The 26,145-nt window shown below is 63.8% G+C and overlaps 1 protein-coding gene across 7 annotated transcripts; it reads left to right on the forward strand.

Annotated features, from left to right (window-relative positions):
- Positions 1–731: 731 nt before the first annotated feature.
- On the forward strand, positions 732–26,145 carry SLCO4A1 (solute carrier organic anion transporter family member 4A1). Of its 7 annotated transcripts, XM_074347575.1 has the most exons (14): positions 1,988–2,003; positions 11,574–11,656; positions 11,847–12,034; positions 12,383–13,241; positions 14,174–14,264; positions 15,583–15,704; positions 16,076–16,187; positions 19,309–19,463; positions 20,866–21,061; positions 22,045–22,210; positions 22,302–22,474; positions 22,729–22,793; positions 23,198–23,346; positions 24,843–26,145. In XM_074347575.1, the coding sequence occupies exons 4-14, from the start codon at positions 12,440–12,442 to the stop codon at positions 25,098–25,100; spliced, it is 2,289 nt and encodes a 762-aa protein (XP_074203676.1). In that variant the 5' UTR covers positions 1,988–2,003; positions 11,574–11,656; positions 11,847–12,034; positions 12,383–12,439; the 3' UTR covers positions 25,101–26,145. The 7 variants fall into 7 exon arrangements, with proteins under 7 accessions (XP_074203678.1, XP_074203674.1, XP_074203677.1 ...); XM_074347576.1 differs by lacking the exon at positions 11,574–11,656 and having other exon boundaries at positions 1,953–2,003; XM_074347577.1 differs by lacking the exons at positions 1,988–2,003; positions 11,574–11,656; positions 11,847–12,034 and adding an exon at positions 732–1,403.

Consider the following 26,145-nt stretch of genomic DNA (forward strand, 5'->3'; position numbering starts at 1 on the left):
CACGAGTCTGGTCCTGCTGCTGACATTTGAAATGCTTTCACCGCACGTGGTCGGAAGACTGACAAGTCCTGCTCACACACCGCGAGCTCACCACCCGTCCAAGGGCAGCCTGGGCCGCTCCCCTGGGAAGTGCTGGGGCTCCGGGGTTCCCACACAGAGCTCCAGGCCCTCTCCCCTGCCGGGTGGGATTGGGGGAGCTTTGAGCAGCAGGCAGCCTCCTCTTCCAGGTGGAACGACCAGTTTCCCAGCAGTTCCTCATCCTCTCAGAGGGAACTTCTCCATCCGGGAACAACAGTGGGTTGTTTTTTTCTCTTATAGGGCAGTGCCAGGAGTGGAGGCCAGTATTCCAGGTGTAGCTGGACCTCGGCCCAGCTTCCGGGAGCCCCAAGGACATCGCCAGGGACTCCCGGGACCAGATGGGAGCGGGCCAAAGCCCAGCTCGGAAGGAAGAGCATTTCATAAATAACTGTGTGAGGGGACACTTCCCCATAAGCACCCCTCCTCTGGCTGTGACTCTCCGCCCCACCCCCCAGGAAGAGGCCAGCCCTGCACCTCCCTGTGTGTCCATGGGCTTTGCTGACCAGCAAGGTCACGCTCTGGCCGCTACTCCCTTAGCCCACTTACCTCAGCACTCAGACGCACACAGCTGATTCTGTAGACCTCTCGACGTACATATGTATGTGTGTGCGCATGTATTTACTGTTGTGCTACTGTACGAAGGCATTTTGGTGGGGGGAAGCCAGGCTTACCTTTAGAGGAGGCGCGGCGGCTGAACCCAGGACCTGGGCCATGCTAAGCATGTGCTCTGCCACTTGGACTATACCTTCCTCCTTCTTTTAAAGTAAGTTCATTGTAAGGAAAATAGAAAGGAAGCACTGTGGACGTTGCTGGGCCCCGCTGTTGAAGCGCCACTGCTTGGCGGCTCTCAGGAGCCCCGATGCCCGCCAAACTCCTCCCTTGTCTTATTCTGTTCAGTTTTTCAACAGCCCTTGAAGGAAGCTCCGTGTCACTCCTGTTCTACACACGAGGGAACTGAGACTCAGAGAGATTAAGCAATGTGTTCAAGGTCACAGAACACGAAAATTGGTGGGATCCAAACAGGGCCTCCTACGGACGGCAGCGTGCCTGGTGCCCCCCTTCCGCCTGACATCAGCCCTGACGTCAAATAGAGGGTCATTTTACCGAAAAGGCAACAGGCAGAAAGCAGTGGATTCCCCAGGCGAGGGTGCTGGCCTCACCATGCGCCAGGGCACGTCCGCAAACCCACACCCCCGACTCCCGTGGGCGCCAGGGGGCCCCCGAGGGGCCGCGCAGAGGTGGGCGTCCCGACCCAGGGCAGCGGCCGCCGCTCTCCGCGCCTTCGCCCCGGCCCCCGCCGTGCCACCGGTGGTCTTTCCGAAGGGGTGAGCCGGGAAACTCCCTCCCTCCCACGTCCTCTCCCAGGATCTCGGCCCCACACGCCCAGGTTCATTTCCTAGTCGGTGCGAAGCTGAGTCGACCAATGGCCTGGGGAGCGGACTTCACCGCTCGGCTCTCGGCTTCCCGGCCTGTAGCTCGGACGTCGGGGTCTCTCGGGGTTGGGGAGGAATTAGTCAGCGGAAGGCACGCGGCCGGCGCGGGGCGCCGAGGGGTCGCTCTGTTCCCGAGCGGCGGCGACCTGGGGGATGGCGAGGAGTCCCGCCCCTCCGCCCCGGCCCCGCGCCCCGCGCCCCCTCGCCCCCTCGCCCCAGCGGGTCTCGCGCCCCCTCCTCTTTGCTCCAGCCCGGGGCCCCGCCCCTAGCTCCCGCCCCTGCCGCGCGCTCCGTAGCTGTCAGCTCAGGAGGCGGGCCCGGGGCGCGGGGGCCGGGCCCAGCCCGCTCGGCGCAGCCATTGGCCGGCGCAGGCGAGGCCGGGCGGCCGCCTCCCTGCAGCGGGGCGGGCCCGGGAGGGGATGAATGAAGCGGGAGAGGGCGGCGAGCGGCAGACAGTGTGGCTCGCGGCGCAGCGGCCGGATCCTCGGGACGGTGAGTGCCCCGGACAGCGCGGGCCGGGGAGGGTCAGGGCGCCTTCGTGGGCGCGCTGCCCGGGTGCGCCGGGCCCCGACCTGCTGACGTTAGGAGCGCGGCAGGTGCCCGCAGACGCTGGGCAGGGGCCAGCGGGATCGGGGTGGCGCCGGCGCCGGCGCTGGCGCGGCACGTGTGCCGGGAGGGGCAGGACTTTGGGCACCAGCAGTGGGCCCCGAACCCCTCCGCGGCCGGAGGAGCCGGACCCAGCCTGCCTCCGGGGAATTTGCTGCAAAATGCACCCCCTCTCTCTGCGGCTCCCCCCGGGCCAGGAGCCTCTGAGGAGGAGGGTGGAGGGGAAGGGGATGAGCGGTGGTAGAGGCTCGGGTGGGGAGGGAGGGAGCGGCCAGGGCTGGGGGCCGGAGCAGGTGGCCGGGTGCGCAGGCCACGCGGGTCGGCCGGAGTCAGACGCGGTTCTCTGAGCTGCAGGGTTGCGGCGGGCGCCCCACTTGTGGCGGATGCCGCTGCTGCTGAGTCAAGGAGGAAATGGTCATGCACAGAAGTTTCTCGCGGATGGAGGGCTTTGTTCGCGCCAATCGCGCTCCAGACACCTCGGGGAGGGGAGCCAGGCAGAGTCGTCCCAGCGGTGCAGCTACGGTGTGGGCGCAAGAGACTGGTTCCAGCCTCTGCGACGCCAGTCGCTCTGCTGTCCCGGCCCCTCCACGCAAGGTCCCCAGGTGCGCAGTGCAGAGCGGTGGCTGGGGGATCGGGTGCCCCGGGATGCAGGCCGAGGGCGAGGCAGGGTGGAAATGAGGCACCTAGTGGGCACACTCGGCCCAAGACGTGGAAACCTGAGGCAGATGGACGTTGAGATTTCCAACCCCGCAGAGCAAGCCTTGGGGTTGTGGAACCTAATGGGAGAAGCCCGCCGGGCAGTGGGATCAGCACCGCGAGGACGAGAGGCTGGCTGGTCCTGTCCCCCAGGCACTGCAACCCCAAGTAGAGGGCTAGGGACTCCCTCTGCCAAGGTCAGCGTTGGTAATGGGCCCATTTCTGTCCGGAGCCCCTAGGAACTTCAGTTTTCCACAGTGAAGGAACCAGCTTCCCAGTGGCCATTCCTTGCTTGCTTTGGGGGACTTGGGTTTCCTCTGTCTAATCAGAAGCCAGCTCTGGAGAGCCGGTGGGGCTCGGTGAACTGTGAGCCTGGTGGTGCTGTGAGGTTTTCTCTGAGCAGCTTGGGGCAAGTGGACTTCAGAGGAGAGGGAACACCCGGTTTTAGCCAGGTTTGCAGATAAATCCAACACCAGCAGTAACACTAACGAAACATGTGTCTTTATTGCACACTTAGAATGTGCCTGCCCTCGCTGTGGGCTTTGAGCCTTATCTCACTGAATCCTTGCCACAACCCACGAAGGAGCTACTATCGCTCCCATTCCACAGATTAGTAAACCGAGGCTCTGCATGGTGAAGTGCATGTCCAAGGTCACACAGGCAGCACGTGGTGGAGAGATCTGAATCCAAGTTTGTGTGATTCCAGACACCTTATAGCTCTGTTCCTGGGGAAGAAGGAAACCCGGGAGAGCCAGGTCTGACACAGAACAGGTCCCCAAAGGTGGCTGCACCTAAGAGGACAAAAGCATTTGTCTGGGGTAGTCCGTGCCTGTGGGATGCAGGCAGGATGACTCTGGGTCTGCTCAGCCCAGCCTTTCCCCCTGCTGCGGAGGGATGGAGGGAGAGGCCTCTGGGTCAGACCCCCGTGTTGCTGACTGCCCTGCATCAGGACCTGCTGAGCAGGGCTGGAAGACACTACTTGGAAATCCTTCACAGGTTGCTTCCCTTTTGGGGGGCTATGATCTAATCCATGGTTCTCTGGGCATGCCCCCCCCCCCGGCAGGTGCTGGGCAGGTCCCAACCCAGTCCCTCCCTGCCACCGTGGTGAGGTGGCTGGGTGCCTGGAGGTCAGGCAGGAGGAGGGCCGTGTGGTTGGCGGTCTTGGGGCTGGCGCTCTGTCCTGTTAGCCGGATTCTGAGTGACCCCGCTGGGAGAGCCTGGCTCTCCCTGGGCCCCTGGTGGGGCCTTGATGGACAAACCCACAGTTGCAGTGGGCTCTGGTCTGGCTTCCAAACAGAGAAGGTTCCTCTGCTCACTGTGAAGTCCAAGGCGACTTAGGGAGCTTAGTGTTATCTCCTTGACACCCTCGATCTAGGAGTCTCTGTGAGTGTGAGCCTGTTGCCAGGGCAGCACAAGCTCACAGCTTCGCGCACTCGTGCCCTGGATCGAATCCTCGCTTCCCGAGACCTCCCCGAGTGCTACAGGCAGGGAGCGGGACAGAGCCTGGGCCCGGGGGGACCCAGCGGACTCCGCTGGGCTGTGCTCCGCTTCCTCCGTGGCTTTGTCCAGCTGGAGTGTGGGCAGGGACGCCCTCCAGAGCCTCCTGTTGGCAGCCGTGGCAAAGGGCCCGTTGTTTGCTTCTGGAGGGACATAGAATAAGCCTCAGGACCTCTGGGCCACTTTTGTTCCTGGACATGTGACCTCGGCGTGGTCATGGTGGGCTTGGTTGTCGACATCAGGGCAGGGCCCCCATCTTCATCATGGCAAGTAATCAGACAGGCCCCCCCAAGATTCCGACCCAAGAGTGGGAGGGAGGCACCAGCTCAGGCCTCAGGTGAGCAGAGTTACTCGTTGGATCCAGGTCCTGCAGGGGGAATGGAAGCCAGCCTGGCTGCTGGCACGCTGGGCCCAGGCCTTTCCCGCCGTAGGCTGGTCCTGGGGACTCTTCCCGCTGGTGCCCTGAGTCAGCCTTCAGCCCTCTGTCCTCACACATCCCTGTTCCCCTTGGTGACCATGCCACAGCCCTCTTTCCACCAGCATGACACAGAATTAGCCTCTTGGACCACATTTCCGGGGGTGGGGAGGCACGTTCACAAACCACATGCCTTTCACAAAAGGCGCACACTCCCCATGTGGCCAGGTGGGGCTGGCTGCAGGCCAGCACTGGGCGGGGCCTGCTGACCAAGGCCCAGGAGGGTCAGCTTATTGCTGTACAGAGTGTCACAGGCTCCCGGGCTGGGGGCTTCCAGCAGGTTCTCTCATCCCACGCAGCCGGACGCCCCATGAACACCCTAATCCACGGGGCTGTCTTTCCTCAATGGCTTTTTTATCCAGCAAGTCCTGGGGGTTCCTGAGGCGTGGCCCCTCCACCCTGAGTACCGAGGGCTTGGGCTGGGCTGGGCTGAGAGCGGTGCCCCTGCCCCACCTGGGCTTGCGCCGGACCCTTGCCTTTGGTCTGGGGTCTACCACGTGGCACATACTGTGCCCTGGTATTTGGACCCATGGGCCTAAGAGGCCACCTGGTAGTGGCGGAGCCCAGCCTGCGCCTGGAGAAGGCCCACCATGTGGACAGAACCCACTCCCTGGTGCCCCCAAGCCCCGGGAGGGCCTCTGCCAGTCTGCTCACCCCGCCCTCCCACACCCTGGGTTCAGCCGTGGAGACAGGGTGGGAACAGGAGCATGCAGACAGCAGGACACTCCCCATTCCCAGGGGAGGGACGGGTCTTTCCAGGTCTTCCTCAGACAATCCTTCATTGTGGGCCTCCATGCAAAGCAGCCAGCTTCCGGCCCATTCACTTGTGTGTGGTCACCAATTATGCAAATTAGGGTGTGCCGGGCCCCCAGGGGCCTACCTCCCAGGTCCCTGTTCTATAAATAGCTTTAAGCCTCATCTGCAAAAAGTGAGAGCCCCTTCACTCACTCACTCACTCACTCGGAGGCCCCAGAGGCCATGCGGGGAGGGGCGGGGCGGGGCGGGGGACGGGGAGGCAGGGAGGGAAGGGCCGAGGGGCTGGCGGTGCCGGAGCCGGTGGGGGTGGTGCTGCCATCAGGGTGTGGGACATGGCACAATGGTGTGTCATTGGCTGGTGGCCTCAGCACGATCAGGTCAGCGAGGCGGGAGTCTACTGGCTGGAGCCTAAGGAGAGAGGAGAAATGAAACCTGGGTTCTCCCCTGGCTGCCAAGTTCCCAGTGGGGCCAGGAGCGAGCCTGGGAGCACCCCTAGTGCGAGGAAGGGCCCCACCTGCTCCATCCCCAGCCTCAGGCCTCCCTGGGGCGTTTACTGGAGCTGGAGCTGGGACTACCTCTGGGAAGGAGGCCCAGAAGGCCCAGGGGCCGCCACTGGAGGCTTAAAATATTACTCTCTACTCTTTGTAACCCTGCATGCCTCCCACCTGCTACGCTTGGCAGACAGCCTTCAACTAGGAGACGAATAAATGCACAGGACCTGTGTCAGCATCTAAGAAGTGGGCAGTGCTAAGCGTACGAATATTAAAATCCTTTCAGTTCCTTGTTGAAACTACGGTCCCGATTCTTGCAGGTGGTGGTGGTGAGCTATCCACATGGGGCCCCTGATGGCTCCCAGGGCAGCGGTAGTGGGGGGCTTGTGAGGATGTGAGGAGGGGGGAGGGGAAAGCCCTGGATTTCTTTGCACAGACACCCAAGGCTCAGCTGATGGGCCAGGCCCCTCGGGAGCTGGAAGAAACCCATGATCTCCTGCTAAGATAGCTTGGCACACACAGAAGTGCACACACACTCTTGCACACGTGCGCACACACGCGAGCCCTCTGGCCTGCCCCGCTGAGGCCCCAGGTGCAGAGCGGCTGGCCGGAGGCCCCAGGGTAAACATTATCCCTTCTGCTAATCACCCTGCCTAAGCCCGCAGGCTCTGACTCTCCCGAGGGGGCGGGGAGGGCCTCTGGCAGTAGGGGTGACTCCCACGGACCCCTCCTCCTGCTGCCATCTGGCCGGGGACAGGTGGGAGGATGGGAATTTTGTCTGTGCTTCTCAGGCCAGGAAAGCCATCTTAGGCTTCATCAGAGCTGCTCCTGGCCTCCAAAGTCCCTCAACGAGGTCAGAGTGGAGCAGCAGGGAGGGCACTGCCCAAGGGCCATCACCCCCCTCTGCCCCCTGCAGGGAGCCCCTTCCTGCTGCCCTCCTCTTTGGGGTCACGGGGCTGGTGCACCTCGAAGACCGTGGGGAGCGTGCCCAAGTCGGTGGTGAAAGTTATGTCTGTAACGTGGGGTTGCCCTCTATGGGGATTTCATGGGTCTGTCATGCACAGAAGGGGCTCAGCGGCAGTGCTGGCGTGTCCTGTCAGGTGCCCCTGCTCTGAAGTCCTGCTCCAAGCTGCATGTCTCTTGCCTCTGGCTCTCTGCCTCCTGCGCTGTTCCGATTTGCAGTCAGGACAGTTTGCTGCTGGCTCTTAAATGACAACCTCCGTGTAGGGGGCAGGGAGCTCCTCGCGGATGGGGTGGAGTCTGGGGGTCCCCAAACCCGCCCAGCACAGGCCTTGCCCAGCAGGTGCTGGCCTTGGACGACCTGCTGCATCGGGCAGGGTTCTCAGGGAAACCCAGCCACAGGAGATCCCTGGATGGACAGCTCAACGAAGAGGCTGATCTAAGGACTCAGCACACATGAGTCTGGAGGCTAGAAGTTGTGAGATTTCCTGCCTGCATCTGGAGACCCAGCAAAGATGAAGTTGTGGTTCGCGTCTGAAAGCCAGCAGCCTTGAGACCCAGGAAGAGTAATGCTTCATTTTGAGTCTAGAGGCAGGAAACGCTGACGTTCAAAGGCAGTCCCGCAGGGAATTCGGGGATGGATCTGCCTTTGGTGCTATTTGGCCCTTCAGCTGATTGGATGAGGCCCACCGGCACTGAGTCTACCAATCCAAAGGCTACTCAAGTCCACACTCCTGGCAGTTTGCCCAATGTCCAGGCACCCTGAGGCCCACCAGACGGACAGGTAGACTCCACCATCACACTGCTCTTGGTTCTGAGGCCGTGGACCCTGCAGAGGGAGGGAGGAGACGCCAGGAGATAGATGCCAACGGGGCTTTCGGGTGAGGATGCCTATGGACTGGACCTGGAATGCTGGCTGGAGCCGCCCGTCCCTTCTGCAGTGCGGTCCCCACCCTAGGGCTCCCCAATCCCCCACCTCCCGTCTCCTGTACACACCCTTCATCCACCATCTGGCTGAGGTCACCCGGCTCCTCCACCATCAGCCAAGCCTGAGAATTCAGGTCCCCAGGAGAGAAGCCCGCACCTTGGATCAGGCCTCATGAGCAGGTGGGAAGCAGACACACCTTCTTGCCAAAACCACTTCCAAGTGGGGGGAAACCGTGGGCCATGGGGGCAGGCTCAGCGGGCCCCGGAAGAGGAGTTGGAAGGGTGGGCCCGACTCCCTCCCCGGGCCCAGCTGCGGGGTCCTGTCCTCATCCTCATCAGAGGAGCCAGGTGGCTTCTGTGTGCTGCTGCCGCTGGACTCTCCAGCCCCGTCACCCATGTCTTGGCGGTGGGGGCCTGAGACAGATGAACAAAGGGCAGTGGCCACAGGGCTGCCAGCCCAGCCTTAACAGGGATCAGCTGTCATAAGCCAGGCCACCCACAGGGAAGATAGCCATCAAGTCACCCTCTCCCAGCTGAACCACATGGAGGCCAGCTCTGGCCACCTCAGAAGTGGGTCCAGGATAGGGTTACAGCCCCAGGCCCAGCAGCATCGTCCGGAGGGAGCTGATGACCAGGAGACCCAAACAGAGCGGCTGGCTGCGCCCGCCCAGCCCACACCCGGTGTCTGCATCGCCGGACTCGGCCGCTGCACCGAAATGCCCTCCGCGGGTGTCAGGGGCTCTTCTGCGGGCCTGTTTCTGCACAAACCTTTGCCTCGAGATGAAGTCCTTGAGCCACACACGCAGCAAGCTGTCCTTTAAGTCCAGGGCAGGCGTCGACATGACCATCTGTGCGTTCACTTCCAGAGCAGTCTCCTAACACAGTGCACGCCCAGCACACGTTGCCCAGATGCGGCCACATAAGATCTTGATACAAACTCAAGAACTTCCTCCTGAAGACCCGTGAACATGGGATGGTCCTCGTGGTTAAGATGCCAAGTGTCCCACAGCCCCAGACCCAGGATTCGCCACTGCCCGTGGACGGAGGGGACGTTCCAGGCACCCCTGGCTCCACGTGGCAAGTGTTTCCGCTCACCCTTCCTAGCACCTTGGGGCCTGCATCACCGGGAGGGCCCAGCCTTCCACTTTCCAATCAAGATGCCGCTGATAAGGGCGAAAGCCCTCCAGAGACAGAGTTCCAGCCTTCCCCCCGGAACACAGTCCGTGGAGCAGAATCTGGGCTTATAGGAGGTTGGACAGGTGCCGCCCCCCACGCTGTGGTGATGGAGGGTTGGGGCTGGGTCCACACTCAGGCTGCTGTGTCCTGGCTGTCAGAACCACTCCTGACAGACCCAGGGAGGCGGACGCAGGGCTGGCGGGCCCGAGTTGCACCATTTACCTCCTGTCCTGTGGGGGCTGTGACCACCCGTCGCCTGGCTGATGTCTAAATAGGACTTTCAGTCTGCAAGTCGACCGGCACATGGGGTGTGTGACTGCAGGCTGCGCTCCCCGTGTTTCTGTCGGGGAGCAGAGCCCTCAGTTCTCGTGCACCTGCCCCCGACGTGGAGCTGTGGGACCGCCCACCGCCAGGCGTTCGTGTCTTGAGGGATTTATTTTCAAATAGGAAGGACTCTGTTTCTTCGCGGCCATCCGAGCCACGGGAGCTCAGTGGTCTGGCCGCCTCGTGGTCCCTGACGTGGACCTGGTCCTTCCCGTCCCGTTGTAACCCCGCATCTCTCCTGCTCAGGGTTCGCCGGGGAGTTAAGCCCAGAGCTGGGGGCGGGCTGAGCAGGTGTTCAGGTCTGCAGCTTGCTGCCTGGGCTGGCTCCCACCGCCAATAACAATCCAGGCCGGTGCTGACCCTCCGCCCCGACAGGCCACTGGACGGCCTCTCTGAGCCCCCGCTGCCACGCAACCTGGTTTGGGGCGCCCTCCCTTTGAGGGGTCGACCTCAGCCCCGGAGTGGGATCCCTGCTGCTTTTGTGTGTGCACATCAACCCGGGCGGCCCCCGGGCCAACTTAAGCCTTTTCCATGTGTCTCCGTGCTTCTGTGTCAGGAGTCCGTCGGAGCTGCGGGCAGGTGGGAGGCAGCTGGCATTCCTGACCCAAGGCCCACGCTTGGCGCCCTCCTCTCCGCTGCTCCCCGCGGCCTGCATTAAATGTGTGCGCGGGCGCCATCTGGGCGGCAGCTGCCTCAGTCACTGGTCTGCGTGTGCGGGCGCAACGCTTCTTGTTCCTCGGGGAAGCCTTGGCACTTCCTCTTGGCTCCTCCCTGGGCACCTTCCTTTTGCCTCCCTCGCTCCCGGGCCTGGCGTGCCAGGGTGCACGGGGGCGGGGGCGCTGCAGTGCAGCTCTGGGCGTGGTCACAGGCCCCGGGAGGGGGCCCGGGTGGAATTTTTGCTGTCCAGGCTCGGCCTCCAGATATGGTCTCTGATAGTCTGCCAGTGCAGTTTCCAAAGTAAACAGTCGGCCCCGGGTGTAAATGCCACACAACTGGTCACGGTTCTTTGAATAAAATGTTGGCAAGGACAGCCATGACTCGCACACTTGACTCTGAAGCCAGACCGTGTGGTCTCGGCCTCCCTGGCCCTGGCTGGCTGTGTGGCCTTGGGGAGATTGCTGCCCCGCTGGGCCCACTTCCCTGGCCTGTAAGATGGGCTGTGGCACCTGCAGCATGCACACGGCCTGGGCATACGTGATGTCGGAGCTGACAGGGCCGGGAAGTGGGAAGTGGGATGCTTTGAAGCCTGTTGTGGCATTCATGCCCACGGCCTGGCCCCAGGGGAGGCCAGGGAGGCACCCAAGTGAGGCTGAAAGGAGCTAAGAGCGCTTGACCTTCAAGTGCACGCAGGAGACAGTGCCAACTGCTTCAGCGAGACGGCTGCGCCGAGGACTGGGGAGCAGGCAGAGGTCTGGCAGAAGGACCGGAGCCCCAGCCTCTGAGGCTCAACCCACAGAGAGCCACAAGCTGGGGGCTTAAAACCACAGAACTTTATCCCCCCCATTCTGGAGGCCAGAGTCTGGAATCAGGGTGTCAGCAGGGCTGCCCTCCCCCTGGAGGCTCCGGGGTGGGTCCTTCCTGCCTCCCCCAGCCCCTGGTGGCCCCAAGCACCCTTGGCTTGTGGCCGCGTTACCCCAGTCTCCTTCTCCATCGTCACGTGGCTTCTCTTCTAAGGACACGGTCACGGGACTTGGGTCACATCCCAAGTCAGCATATCCGTATCTCAGATCACTGACCACATCTGCAAAGCCGCTTTTTCCAAAGAAGGTGATGCTCAGTGTCACGTGCACATGTCTTTGTGAGGGGCCCACCGTTCTCCCCCTCGGGTCCCCAGCGCAGGGCCCAGCAGAGCAGGGCTCTGTTACTGGCCGCCTGAAGGACTCAGGCCCACCCTCGTGACCTCATTTTACATTAGTCACCTCTTCAGAGACCCTGCCTCCGAATGCCTCACATTCTGAGGAGCTGGGGGTTGGGCTTCCAACGGGGGGGGGGCACACGGCTCAGCCCTTAGCGAGAGGCGACCTGAGAAGTGTGCCGAGGTCTGCAGAAGGCCCTCACAGAGGGCCTGTGGCTGCAGGTCCAACCAGACCAGGTGTCTCCTATCACAGCGACTGGTGTATTTCTGGTGGGAAAACCCGTGTTCTTCCTCTTAAGATGCAGAGTGTTTGTTGCCACCTGGGTTCCCAGGCAGCCATGGAACCTGTTTACCTGGGAAAAGGCACGGCCCTTTCTAAAAGGTGAGGGGTGCTGAGGACACATCGGAGCCCCGGGAGCCTCGGGACGTGGTGACTTCTCAGCCCGCCCCAGCTGCTTTGGTCGACGGGACGGGAGTGGGAAGTGATGGCCCAGGCAGGGCAACAGAACAGGCTGGGCGGGGAGGCTGCGGGAAGTTGGAGTGTTGGCGCAACTTTCCGTTAACCTGTCCAGGGGGCTGCAGACCGCGGCTGTTTTAACATCTTCAAAGACCCGCCACGGGTGAGGCCCAGCGCCGACCAACACTTCCACCTGTGCCGACCAGCGCTGCTGCAACCCCAGGGACCCGTTCCCCGCTCCCTCCACACTCTGCACTAGGACGGGTTTCCCTTAAAGCTAAAGAGCCCAGAAGCCAGCAGGCTGTGAGTTTGAGAGAGAATCGAGGCCGGGCCAGTGCTCAGGGCAGAGAGCTGCCCACTCGGGGAGGTCCCTTAGGTGCCGTCAGCTCACGGGCTGCAGGGGCAGTGCAGGTTGGGAGGTCCAGGGGCTCGCACGGCGTCCAGCCAGGCCCTGCTCATCTCTCCGCGTGTGGTCTCGCTCAGGCAGGCTCTGCCCTCCGACCAGGCCGGGCTGCCCTGAGTATGCAGCTCTGGGTTCAGGGAGGGGGCTGGTCAGGAGTCCGTCCTCTGCAGGCTGGGCCCCAGGCAGGCAGAGCCATCGGCAGCCAGCTGGAGCCCAGGTGGAAATGCTCACAGGACTTCCTCCCACAGATCGAGCCGGCTGCTGGGATCCTGGGCGTGGCCGTCGTGGTCTCACCCTCAGTGGAAATGGGGGACAAGCCCTTCGTCTCGATGCCGAAGCTGGTCTTTCCCGGCTCACCCTCGGCCACCAATGGCAGGTGTGACCGCTTGCCTTCCAGCAGGCGGGCGTCCCTCGGCTCGCCCCTGGGCCACGGTGCCCTGTGCCCCGCCGCCCACAGTCCCCTGGACTCCAGCAGCCAGCCACTGTGCCAGCCGCGGGCCGAGAAGTGCGGGCCCCGGGCGGCCCAGGAGGTGCGCTACGTGGCGGCAGGGCAGCCCGGCGAGGCGTGTGGCTGGCGGGCCTTCGCCCCCGCGTGCCTGCAGGCCTTCAACACGCCCCGGGGCTTCCTGCTGTTCCTGTGCGCGGCCTCCTTCCTGCAGGGCATGACGGTCAACGGCTTCATCAACACCGTCATCACCTCCATCGAGCGGCGCTATGACCTGCGCAGCTACCAGAGCGGCCTCGTCGCCAGCTCCTACGACGTGGCCACCTGCCTCTGCCTCACCTTCGTCAGCTACTTTGGGGGCAACGGTCACAAGCCCCGCTGGCTGGGCTGGGGCGTGCTGGTCATGGGCGCCGGCTCGCTGGTGTTCGCGCTGCCCCACTTCACTGCAGGCCCCTATGAGGCGGAGGTGGACGAGGCCGTCGGGACATGCGGGGCCAACCGCAGCGTGGCGTGTGGGGACCGCGCCTCCAGCCTGTCCCGCTACCGGCTGGTCTTCATGCTGGGCCAGTTCCTGCACGGCATAGGCGCCACGCCCCTCTACACGCTGGGAGTCACCTACCTGGACGAGAACGTCAAGTCCAGCTACTCGCCCGTCTACCTCGGTGAGTGGGTGGGTGTGATGGTGGTGACACTGGCAGGGCACCTGCACAGAGTCTGGCCCCGTCCAAGCCCCTTACATGCATTTCCCCGTGGGCCACATGTGGCCAGATGTGGCCCCGGCACTCCTGGGTGAGGTGGCAGGTGAGCACTGGTCTGCGTATCACCTGGACGCCTCGGATGATGGGGGGGGGTTGCTGACCGTTGTGATCCCTGGGCGCGTCCTGCAGGGTCCGGGGCGCGGGGAGCAATTGGGCACAGGGTCGGCTGGTGACTGGGCTGCAGAGCTGGGCGCTGCCACGCCACCCGCAGGGGCTGGGCTCAAGCCTCACGCCGCCCCAGACCCTCATGTTTATCCGGGGTGCGATTTCTGAGTTTCCAGCCTCGTGCCGGCCACTCCCTGAGCCCCTCCTGCGAGGGCAGCTCTCCCGAGGCAGGCACCAGGGCCGGTCAGGAGCCTTGGCCGACGCTCCAGCCCAGCCGGACTTTGCCAGCGGCCCCTGCTTCCTCGTATCCACCTGATCTCCGCTCACCTGAGTCACTTAGTGGTTGCCGTCCCGGGGACTTGGGGGCACTGCACTGGGGTCGCAGGGAGCCCGTGGTGCTGCCCGGTGCTGCCCTCAACCTGCAGAGCAAGGCTCTCTGGAGCTTTGCTCTTTCGAGGAGGGAAGAGTCCAAATGATGCCTGCGGTGGCTTTGAGGGAAGTGTTTTAAAAACACCTTGAAGGGTTGGCAGCAGCCAGGTGGCAGATGCAGCAGAGGCTGCCCAGGGAGAACCCCGACGTGCAGGGTCTGTGCCGGGAGCAGGCCTGGAGGCGCAGAGTACGGGGGCTTCTCTGAGGTGGGCCGGTGCGGCTGCTGCGTGCCAGACGCCCGTGAGCCCCCGGGCAGCGGCACAGGGCGCAGCTGGTTCTCACCGACTCCGCTTCCCTTCCAGGCATCTTCTACACCGCGGCCATCCTCGGCCCGGCGGCTGGCTACCTGGTTGGAGGAGCCCTGCTGAACATTTACACTGACATTGGCCAACGGTGAGCGCCCTGGGCTCTAGAGCAGCCTTCTCGCCCCGTAGAGAACATGCCCCACTGTTGGTGCAGAAGGACCGTGGCCCAAGCAGGGGGCGGTCCTAGTGGCCTCGCTCCGGTGAACCTGGGAGGCCCTGGGCTGCCTGGGGGAGGGGACAGCATAGATGGACGTCCTCTCCCAGCTGGTGAGACCAGGCCACGACCTCTCTAAAGCCCTTTGCAGAACCAGGAGAGGATTTTCCTGTTGCCCATGTGAGATTCTTCTGTCAGGTTTTGCCACACCACGCAATTCCCCAGTTCTCTCTGGACACTGGCTGAGTGTCTCCAACTCAACTCAACCTGACACTGAAATCCTGGAGTCCGCTCAGACCCCCGAAGTGAAGGGCAGTCCCACAAGACCACCCCCACTTCAGACGCCAGCCACAGTGGTGGGTCACAGCGACCCACACTTCCGTCCAACGTGGCTGCAGATCAGAGGTTCCCACAACCCCTCTTTGGGTTCGGAAATTTGCAGGAACGGCTCTCAGAACCCAGGAAAGCACAGGACCCCCTCGACCACCAGTTTATGAGACAGAACAGAACTCAGGAGCAGCAGGTGGGGGGGGCGGGGTGGGAAGGGGCCAGAGCTCCCACGCCCTCTCCAGGCGCTCCGCCCCCCTCACCTCCGTGTGCTCCCCCTTGGAAGCTCTCCGAACCCTGTCACCTTGTGTTTGTGGCAGTGTCACTTGGGCTTGAGTAACTGACTTACTGGCCGTTAGCGGTCAGCAGCCTCCCTGGAAGCAGGGCTGGGAAGTCCAAGCTTCTCGCCAGGCCCATGGCTGGCCTTTCTGGTGGCCAGGCCCCTCTGAGCTCCCTAGGGGCCTGCCAAGAGGGCCGCATCAAGCAAAGGACCCCCTATCACCCAGGGGACTCCAAGGGAGTTAGTGTGCAGGTCAGGGTCGCAGGGGCCCTCTGTCCCCTGAGCTTCGTGAGGCCAGGGCTGCAGCTCTGCTTTGGGGTGCGCTCCTCGCCTGCTCTTGCTGGGAAAGCCTGCCCCTTCAAGGCCCCAGCCCCCCGGGGCCTCATCTCACTGGGGGGCAGCCTCTGGGGCCCCAGAGGACGGGGTGGACCTGGGAGTGCGGCACTCTGCCCTCCGGTCACCGGGGCGCATCCCCCTCCACGGCTGTCCCAGTGCCCTGCCCCGCCACTCCCAGACCTGGCAGGGCAGGCACCTTGAGCAGAGCCTTTGGGCTCTGCCTCTTCCTGACCAGCAAGCGGAGGGGCATGCAGTGTGTGTGTCCTGGTGCTGTGAGTGAGTCGCTGACCCCAAGTGCCTCTCCCGCAGGACAGAGCTCACCACCGAGAGCCCGCTGTGGGTTGGCGCCTGGTGGGTCGGCTTCCTGGGCACCGGAGCTGCCGCCTTCCTCACCGCCGTCCCCATCCTCGGTTACCCGCGGCAGCTGCCAGGTGGGTGCCTCCCGCCCACGGTGTGTGGAAGGCAGGACTCTGTTCCCGGCTCCTCCCCCCTCCGCCTCCACCAGCAGAGGGTCCGGGGTCTTTGTCTTCTGGGCGGGGGTCGCTGCCTTCCTGCAGGGTGACCTGACCCCCGGGCTCCCTCCACCCCTGCGGCCTCTCCCTGCTCAGGGGCCCACAGAGAGAGCTGGTTTCGGGGGAGGGGGTGGGGGCCCCTTTCAGTTCCTCCCATTTCCCTCTGGTCCCAGGTTGAGCCCGTCAGGGTCCCTCCCACCTCCCCATCCTTGCCAGCCCCTCGCTGGCTGGTGCCACGCCCAGCAGGGGGCTTTGGCCCCTGCCCCTCACTGACGTCCGTGTCCTCCCAGGCTCCCAGCGATATGTGGTCATGAGAGCATCTGAAACACACCAGGTGAAGGACAGTGGCCACAAGGCGACCAGCAACCCTGACTTCGGGAAAACCATCAGAGACCTGCCTCTGTAAGGACCTGGTGGGGCCCTCTCATCTGCGCCCGTGTGATTTGAAGACTCTGGGGCCCCCACGTGTGCTGGGTCTGAACCCCAAGTTAGGAGAGTCCCTGTGACCCTCCAGGGCCACGTGGGGGGCACAGCCCCTAAACCTCCTCATGACCCAACAATCTTCGGGTCTTGGCGCCAAAACTTGGGCGGGAGAGTAAGGAGCATCAGACAGAGCCTCCCGACTTGGAGCCGCTGAGAGCTGGTTCCGACGGAAGGGCCAGGGCCTCAGCCCTGTGGCACCGGCCCCGCATGGCGGGCTCGGGGGCTGCACCTGGAGCCACCTGGTCACAGAGCAAGCCCCTGCGGCTCGGGCTAGTGGCCCCACAGCCAGCGGGTCCTGGACCCCCAGGGAGGTGACTGACCCCAGATCGTTCCCCGGGAGTGGCCCCTGCACCACGTCCTCCGGCCGGTTCATTCCAAAGAGGGGCCCCCAGCCCCCCGCCCCGCCTCCCAGGGCAGCAACACCTTGTTTGTCTTGTGCGTGGCCCGGTCTTACTTTGCCGTCTTCACGCACCGTCAGGACACACAGAGCCCTGGGCTCCCGGGGCCTCAGAGGCACAGTGTGGCACCTGGGGCTCCTGGCAGCCAGCGCCGCTCTTGGCAGGGGCCTCCCGAGTCCTCGGCCTCACTGAGCACCCACCGCCCTCCACTTCCTGAGCCCATCTGTGGCCACGAGGGCAGTGGGCCGTTAGGGGAGGGAACGAGCCTGCGGGCTCTCTTCAACACGGGAAGGGCGGCCTGCGGTCAGGGCAGCCCCTGGGCTGCCTGCTGCCTGGCTAGACCGCCCTGAAGAGCCACCCGCTCAGGAGCCTGCCCTCAAGGCCGGCAGAGCTGGCCCAGGCCACGCTGGCCGGGGTGCGGGGCCATCGGCGCAGGGGCAGGCTCGCCCGGTCCTGGACACCCACAGGGGAGCTGCTCCAGCCGGGGCAGGGCCACTTGTCCCATCTGAGCAGCACTGGCACCGAGGGCGTCAACAGCCTGGTCCCTAGTGGACCCAGGACAAAGGTCCGAGATAAGGATGTTTATTCCTAGATTCGGTTCCCCAAACCAGTTGCTAGTGATAAAAAAATCCCAGAATATGGGCCCTCTGTCAAGGTCATGATTAATTCTCTGAGCAAATTCAACACGTGAGTTTCAGCCGAGCAACCTGCAGGCTGGGGTTAAGAAAGTAGGAAGTTTGCGTACTTCCGGGGAGACTCAACTCCCTCCGCACCTGGCCAGCGTCCCCGAAGCCTGGGCAGGGCTGGGCAGGGCTGGGAAGGCATCCATGCGACACACACAGAGCAGGACTGAGAGCCCGCCCGGCCACAGCAGCCACACAGGACGGCATTTCCTCTGTGTCCTCTTCGCCCCACGGACGTGGGACGCAGGCCATTGACCAGAAAGAAGCCTTTTCAGTCCTCAAGTTCAGAAGTCAGTTTTGAAGGAATCAAGTCCCCATTTGGGTCAGGACAGGGAGCGAGGCTGCTCTGAGGTCACCCTGGGAAGTGGTGGGTGAGGGCGGGGCGGCTCTCCTAGCATCAGCGCCCCCCTCCCCGGGGCACAAAGGCTAATTGTGGCTACACTGTATGTTCCTACTTGCAGAATCCAATTTGCTGTTGGCCTGCGTCCTCGAAACAAAGAGCTTTTGCGTGTCAAGCTGTCTGAGCTGCTTTGACACGTGCGGGGAGGTGTCCACACCGGCCTGTGGACAGGGCGGGAAGGTCCCTCCTGGTGGAGGAGGACTGGGGGGTCATGGGAGCTGGTTCCCCGGGTGGGAGGCTCATGAGGCCTTAGCTGCAGACACGGAGAATGAACAAAGGCAGCACTTGTCAGAGCCCCGGGGACAGCGGTCGGACCACAGTCCCTTGTTACCGGTGCCCTTTCTCACGGTGCCGGAGAGGGAGCCCATCCCGCCAGGACACCGCCCACATCACTCACGAGCCCTGGACCTGCCGTCTGGGGCTGAGGGGCCGGGCCCGGGAAAGGCAGGTGTCACGTCTAGCTGTGTGCACCGGCGGATGGCTGCCTGGGGACACTGAGCCTCTGTTCCCAGACCCCTGTGGTTGGGGTCTCTGCCCACGTCCTGTTCTAAGCCTGGCACCTTCACTGCCCAGTGAGGAGCTTTGTTTTGTTCTGTGCTACCCTTGACATTTTACGAGTCGCTCAGTGTCTGACCCATTCACACTGAGAACTCAGGCATCGCCGCTGCTCAGGCCTCCAGCCCCGACAGGATGCAGGACCCCGTTCACCCAGAGCACGTGGCCCTTGCAGCCTTTGTGCTCCTCCTACAGGTAGACTGCGCAGGACCTGCGCAGGGGGGCAGCGAGCTGGGGGATGCGGGCACCTCCCGGTCTCAGCCACGCCCAGTGCTCCTGGGTCCTACAGAGTCAGCTGTGACCTAAAGTGAGCACAGTCTCCCCCTGACCTGACGGAGAGCCCATGAGGGGCCCAGTCCCCCGCAGGGCCGTGTCCTCAGAAGGGTGTCCAGGATGGTTCGCTGGGGAACTCGCAGGCCAGGTCCTAGGGGCTAATGGCAAGACCCTTTCTCAGGCTCCTGACTTCACCCCACTGGCCGAGCCCCACAAGCACACCAAGAGAAGCTGGGAAGCCAGCAAGCCCCCCAGGGGCTCCTTGGAGGGGCCTCTTGGTCAGAATCTCCTGTCCCCCTGGCCAGCTGCTGATTGAGAAGGGGTCCCACCCCTTCAGGCCCAGATTCCCTTTCCTGGGGGGCCACAAGTCCTCTACTTGCTGACAGCCACCTCCCCCCAGCTCCCTCCTGGCTCAGGCCCCTCTGCTGGTCCTCACAGCTGCCCCCGGGGTGATTCAACAGCGTCACAGTCACCAGGGGTCTCACCCCTCGCGGGAGCCAGAGCTCTGTGACAGCGGCTTTCACAACAGCGTGGGCTCTAGATCCTGGCGCCAGCTCGCCGCCTACCACGGCCCAGGAGCGAGTGTGAGGGGCCCTGCCGCTTGCCTGCTCCCCACTCGCCTCCCCTCTCAGAACCAGGGCTCCTTGTGCTCAGGTGGGACAGGCCATGGCTCTGGCCCCCCCTGACCCTCTGTCTTTTCTCTCTGGCTTTCATCCCCCTCCCCCATTCAGCTCCACCTGGCTCCTCCTGAAGAACCCCACGTTTGTCCTGCTCTGCCTGGCCGGGGCCACCGAGGCCACACTCATCGCTGGCATGTCCACGTTTGGCCCCAAGTTCCTCGAGTCCCAGTTCAGCCTGAGCGCCTCGGAAGCTGCCAGCTTGTTTGGTGAGAACACCCCCGAGTCTTGGCAGGGCCTCTGCTTCTTCCCCTGTTCGCAAAGGCTCAGCTAGGAAGTCCCAGGCAGTGCTGCTCACTTGGGGCGCACGTCCTGGCCTGTGGTCCAGCCCAGGCAGGGGCCCCAGAGCAGGGTCCTGGGCTCCTGCACAACAGCTCTGTTCCCACTTACGAAGACCGCCCCCAGACGGGCAGAGCGGTCCTTCCTGAGGGCAGTTTGGGAAGCACTGGTCACAGCGTGCTGACCGGCTCTCTCCACCCCCACCTCGCCACCTGGGGCCTTAGCCTTCGTCTTCCCTGGCTCGTGGCAGAAAGGGTTTGGGTGGCCGATTCCCCTGGGCTCCCTTGGACCTGGCTGTCCCCGTGAGCCCGGTGGCCGGTGTCCTGGAGTCTTCCTAAGGCTGGAGCCCTGGACCTGCCTGGCCGGAGGCGCTCTGTGGCCAGAGGCAGGCTTGTCCTACCAAGAGAACAAGGGTCCTCCTCGAACGCCCTCTTCCGGCCCCTGGTCACAGGGTAGCCCCTTGCTATGGGGGCGGCCACGGCCTCGTTGTGCAGGAGGTGTCGGGGGACGATCTTGGACATGAGGGTCGGGGCTACCGGTGCAAGATGGGGCATCTGAGCAGCACAGGGTCAACCCTGGCCATCCCCTCCCCACAGGGCTCCACTCCCTGCTTGGGAGGAGAGCGTCAGGATAGGGAACCCCACCTAGTTCTAATAAATGTCCCCAGACATCCCTCCTGGCCTGGCCTCTCAGCTGAGTGCCCCCGCAGAAGCTGCCCCCTTCCCCACAGCAACCAGCATGCGCCCTGGAACAGCCACGTTCTCTGGGGTCCCCCTTCTCCACTCCTAGAGCTGGTCTCCATCTGGGGCAACAGGGTCACTGAGCCCGGGGGCTTTGAGGTCTGCTCCACTCCTGCTAGAGCCCCCCCCATCTGTACCCCCTCCCCGGGATGGCCTAGGAGCCACACACCAATGAATCCCGACTTTCTACCAAAGGGCAGTGGCCACCGGCTTCTCCACATGTCTCCTTATGGTCGCACTCCGCAGAGGCCACGGTGGGCCCAGGGACCACGATTGTCCTGGGGCCTTCCCAACAGGTGGGCGGGGGCCAATGACGGCTCCTATTCTCTATCCTGTCCACGGCCTCTGAGCAGCTGGCCAGGTGGCCTCCCCAGGCCCAGGGCCAAGGCTCCCCCAGTGCCCTGCCCTGTGCTCTGAGAGCACAGGTCAGGGTCGGCGGAACTGAGTGGGGAACCCAGCACTGCCACGTGGACAGGGACCGATGGCTGTGGCCTCTGTTTCCCCTTCGGTAAAGCGGAAAAGAGACCCAGTGGGTTGAGTTCCCCAGCCCCACAGCTCCCCAGGACACCACTGAGCCCCTCCCTCTCCGCAGGGTACCTGGTGGTGCCTGCGGGTGGTGGAGGCACCCTCCTGGGCGGCTTCCTTGTGAACAAGCTCAAGCTCCGTGGCTCGGGCATCATCAAGTCCTGCCTGCTCTGCACCCTGACCAGCCTGCTGGCCGTCCTCGTCTTCCTTGTGCACTGCCCCAACGTGCCCATGGCCGGCGTGACCGCCAACTACAGCGGGAGGTGAGGGCCAGGTGGCGCCCAGGTGGAGAGACCGCTGCACACCTGTTGGGGCACCTGTGGTCCCTGGGGTGGGGAGATGGGGTCTGGCACTTGGGGTGCAGTGTTTGGAGATGGTCATAGCAACGGGAGGACGCCCTTGGTGGCGTGTCCGTAGGACAATGGCCGGCCACTCACACACCGCACCTGAGCCTCAGTCCTCTGCCCATACACAGACAGCAGCGGCCCCAGCTCCTCTCTCCACCTGGTGGTGGATGGTGGCCCGGATTGGCCCGTGTGCTGCTGTGTTGGGGACTGAGAGGAGGCACCCGTTGGGTGTGATTTGGGAAATCTGAGCTAGACGCAGGCCACCTGGCCTGGGGCCTACGACTGCCTCCCAGGGATTCCTTGTGGAGGCGGCAGCGTGAGGGCAGAGGGCAGGGAAGCCGCCACACCACTGTGGAGACAGCCGGACAGCCGGTGGGGAGTGGTGGGCCCTGTGCACCTTGGAGAGAGTGAGGGGGCTGGTCCTCAGGCAGCTCTGAGAGATCGCTGAGCAGAACAGTGTGTACAGCGTGCTCAATCTGAGTGAGAGGAGGGAGAGAGAGTGTGATCGCTGACACGTGTGTGGACAATGATCAGTGCAGACGAGCAGCAGCCTGGGCGGGGAAGCAAGGGGTGGTGCCCAGGGGCTTTGAACCTGGGGCTCGTGTGCTTTCAAGCCCTGGAGTGCGCTGCCTTCCAAAAACGAGCCAGGCAGGGAAGCGCGCTGCACACAGTTGGAGGGTGGTTCAGGCTGGGTTTGCTCCGCTCTGAGAGCTTGCAGATACTACGAGCAGAGGGCGATGTAGGAAGCCCTGGTCCTCGGGGTGGGGGGAGCAAACCCAGCACATATGCAAACCTGCCGTCGTCGTGGGCCGGAGGACACCAGACCCGAGGCTGTCCTTGCGATGGGTGCCCACCTGGCACCAGCCTCTGCCCACCAGCGTCTCATCTCCCACCTGCAGCCCCCTGCCCGACGGCCGCCTGGAGCTGACGGCCACCTGCAACGCCGCCTGCGGCTGCTGGCCCGAACACTACCACCCCGTGTGCGGCTCCAATGGCCTCACGTACTTCTCGCCCTGCCACGCGGGCTGCCCGGAGGCGGCCGTGCCCAGCCCAGGCGGCCAGAAGGTGAGTGCGGCCGCTGCCCGCGTTGTCCGCGCCCGCACCTGGGGGGCCCGGCCCTTCCTCCTGTAATCAGCGTTGTTGTTGCGGTTCCCAGGTGTACCGAGACTGTAGCTGTGTCCCTCAGAATTTTTCCTCTGGTTTTGGCCATGCTACTGCAGGGAAATGCACTTCAACTTGTCAAAGAAAGCCCCTCCTTCTGGGTTTCACATTCGTTGTAATTACCTTTACATTCCTCAGCAGCATTCCTGCACTGACCGCGACTTTACGGTAAGCCTGGGGCCGGGTTCTCTCTGGTCCAGAGCCTCCCCTGTGCAGCTGCAGTGGCGCTCTCCAGACCCCTGCGGGGTACGTGCCCGGCCCCCAAAAGCTGTGGCAGGAAAGAGCTGGCTGCCTCTGTGAGGTGCTTGCCACCTGGGGAGGCGGTGATGCGGGCCCGGGCTCGGCCAGGACTGGGCCGCGGGGGCGTGGCCTGGCGAGCAGCCCCACTTCCCCGACGCTGACGCCTTGGCTTTCCGTTGCAGGTGCGTCCCTGACTGGCAGAGGTCCTTTGCACTGGGGATCCAGTGGATTGTGGTTAGAACTCTAGGTACTGTGCCGTGTGAGGGAGCCACATACCGTTGTGCAGTGACGGGCGTGTGCCAGGAGTCTCCTCACCAAGCTGGTGTGCAGCCCCGCAGGGGGCCACGCCCCCCTCAGGGAAGGGCGCCATCCCCGAACAGTCCACTAGAGGGACCCATGGTGGCTTATTTGCCCAGAGGGCAGCCTTTCCTCGTGGACACGAAGGCTCTGTCAGAGTCCGAGATCGGGGGACTCCACAGGCGTGGGGGCAAGTCCCCCGAGAAAGGACATCCAAGTCCGCTCGGCGCTCCCTGAGCACGCCCGTGCCGATGCCGCCGTCCTGAGAGCCCGTGCGGTCTGGGTCCTGGCGCTGCCCACCCCACCCTGGCCGCCCCGGGCGCGCCCGCATACTGAGTGTGCCTCTCTCCGCAGGGGGCATCCCGGGGCCCATCGCCTTTGGCTGGGTGATCGACAAGGCGTGCCTGCTCTGGCAGGGCCAGTGCGGCCAGCAGGGCTCCTGCTCCGTCTACCGGAACTCGGCCATGAGCCGGTACCTGCTCATCCTGGGGCTGCTATACAAGGTGAGCAGGGCGGCAACTCCCCGCGCGCTGGAGGGCGTCCCGGGGTCCAGCTCGGAGGGCGGCCATTCCCCTGGGGCCTTCCAACAGCTCACACCCCCTGGAGCCCTGGGCCTTAGGCGTCACTCCTGCAGCCCGGCTTCCAGGAGCGGGACCCTCCCCCGGTTCGTGCTGTCACTGTTGGGACCCTGATGATGCGATGCCAGTGGAGGGGACGGTGGGACAGGAGGCCTCGGGTCACAGGGGCTCACTCGCCAGGCCCCAGGCCCCAGGTCCCAGCAGCGGCTCCCCCTCCCGCCTTCCAGGGCCCTCAGCATCCCAGCTGGCTGGTTAGCCTGGGGCTCTGGTCAGATAAGTCACTGGAGAAATATGAACCGCCCGTCCCTGCGAGAGATGCTTCTGGGGGCCCCTCCCTCTGGGCCAGGCCGGCCGGTTGGTCCACAAGCAGCAGAGCTTGCCTGTCCTTAGTTACGGCCCAATGCTCAGCCCGACCCTCTGCTCAAGCCTTTGAGAGGAAATTCTGCTGTACCTCTTGGCATATGCTATCTGAGGAGAAACACAGTACTTACATTTCAAATTCCCCCCCGTTGGAGGAAAAGGCACCAAACTTTCCAAATGAAATGAAGTCCTAGGGCCAGTGTGTGAGAGAGTCTGGTGTTCCTCTTTGCGCAGAGGGCGGACTCGGGAATACTCCAGTGGCAGAGCTGCTTTCCTTGAGCCTGTTCGGGAAGGGCCTCAAAAACAAGGATTCTCAGCAACCCTCGGGCTTATCTCCCCGAAGATTAGCTTAAAAATAGCCACGGGTGAGAAGGGATTTGTGAGGCTCTGGGCAAGAGTGAGGGGTCAGTCTGAAGAGGCGTGCCACGTGCGCAGGGAGCTGGCCCTCACATGACTTTTCCCTGAGGCTCCCGGTCCCTCGGCCAGAGCAGCAGGCCAGGACCCGGCAGCCGTGCGCCCAGAGAGCAACCCCTCAGGACTGGCTCCCACAGTCAGCGGGGGCAGAAGGGTCAGAGGCCACAAAGCGCTAAGGGCCTCTTGTTCCTATGGCTTCAGGCCCAACAGCCAGGGGGGTGCCAGGAAACACCGTGGGTGTCCTGCTAAAGCCCGGCGCTTAGGCATCAACCATAGACCCGGACATCGGAGGCCACCACGCGCCCCCACACTGGCGTTTTACAGGCCTCTCGTGGTTCCTGTTACCCAGGGGTCAGTGTGGTGGCTGTAGGTCGGGTAACCTTCAGTGCCGACCAGCTCTGACGTGGGCTTCTGGGACGGCCGTAACAAAGGGCCACACGCCCTGAACAACGCAGAGTCGCTTTGCCTCATGCTGGAGGCCCACGTCCGCTCCCCCGGGGGCTCCGAGGGGTCTCTGCTCCCGGCCTCTCCCTCCCCTGGTCCCCGGCCATCCCTGGAGCTCCTGGGCTTTGAGAAGCGCCCTCCAACTCTGCCTCCATCGGCACGCGGCTGCTCCCGGAGTGCCTCCGTGCCGGCCCTGGCGGTAGCTCAGGGGCTCCGGCGGCTCCTCTCTCCCCAGGTCCTGGGCTTCCTCTTCTTCGCTGCCGCCTGCCTCCTGTACAAGCCCCCATCGGGGCCTTCTGACGGCCTGGAAGCATCTCTGCCCAGCCAGTCCTTGGCCTCCGACAACCCCCTGGACCTTCAGGAGGCCCCCTCCACCCTCCAGCTCCAGAGCGACGTCTGACAGCCCCCCGCCCGCCCAGGGGCCCGCCAGCCTCACGGCGCTTCCCAGGAACACCGTCTAAGTTCTCTCCAGGAGGGGTGACCCCTCACCGATTGACCCCCGGCGCTGAGGACCTGTGAGAATCTGCCACTGGATCGGGGAAGGGGGAACTGAGCTGACCGTCCCGCGTCTGAGCCTTAAAGGCACCAAGGAGAAAACTGGAGATGCATGGGAAGGACCGCCCAGCCCCAGCCCCTCAGACCTCAGTGGGGGCAGTGGGGGCTGGGCTCTCAGATCCGGAAGAGCAAGGCCCACAGCTGTGCCCTCCCTTCCGCCCCATCCCCCCCCCCCCCCCCCCCCCCCCGCTCTTTGCCATGGACTTAGCCTGACGGCGTCCTCTGGGGCGTCAGGACCCCTGGGGCACATTAACAGCCGTGCTTCCAAAGCGCTGCGTGCAGTTCCCACCTAACCTGGCAGGAGCTGCAGAAAGCGCAGAACCACGTGCGGGCTTGCTGAGGCTCCCCGAGCGGCAACCGACAGGCTCGGGGCGGCGGCCGCCCGGCGGTGTGCAAGTGCTCTCCTCTCCAGCGGAGCCGAGACGCGCTCAGCTGGTCTTTGATGGCCCAGGGCTTGTGTGCCGTTTTCACTGGTGAAGCTGGCACTTCTGGGATCCCCTGACGGGAGGTGCAGACGCCTGCCCCCCGCCCCCCCACCGCCGTCAAGATGCTGCGTGGCCAGTGGTGCTTCTGGGTGGGGCCCCTGCACCTTGCGGCCGCCTGGCCCTGACTTCCTGTGTGTCTCCTGATGAAGAGGTGGCGGGTGTGAGGCTGTCCCCGGGGGCGCCATCCCCATGGACCTTCTCCTTGATGTGTTGTTCAAAACCTGCTGTCACCGCCTGTCCTCGGCGCCACCCGGCCCCGCTGTGGGACGGGAGCCACTTGCATAAGGATGTATTTGTGGACCCATATCTGGCGTGAACATTTATTTATGGAATTTGTTTTTTACCCGATGATGCGATAAGCGTTTGTGAATCTGCCCCGAGGACATCAGGACTCGCATGGAACGCCTGTTGCCGGTGTCCTCAGTGACAGTTGTTTGTACGTAAATATATTTTAATATTTAAAGCC

Source organism: Camelus bactrianus, chromosome 19 (assembly GCF_048773025.1).
Source record: "Camelus bactrianus isolate YW-2024 breed Bactrian camel chromosome 19, ASM4877302v1, whole genome shotgun sequence".
NCBI classification, from domain to species: Eukaryota; Metazoa; Chordata; class Mammalia; order Artiodactyla; family Camelidae; genus Camelus; species Camelus bactrianus.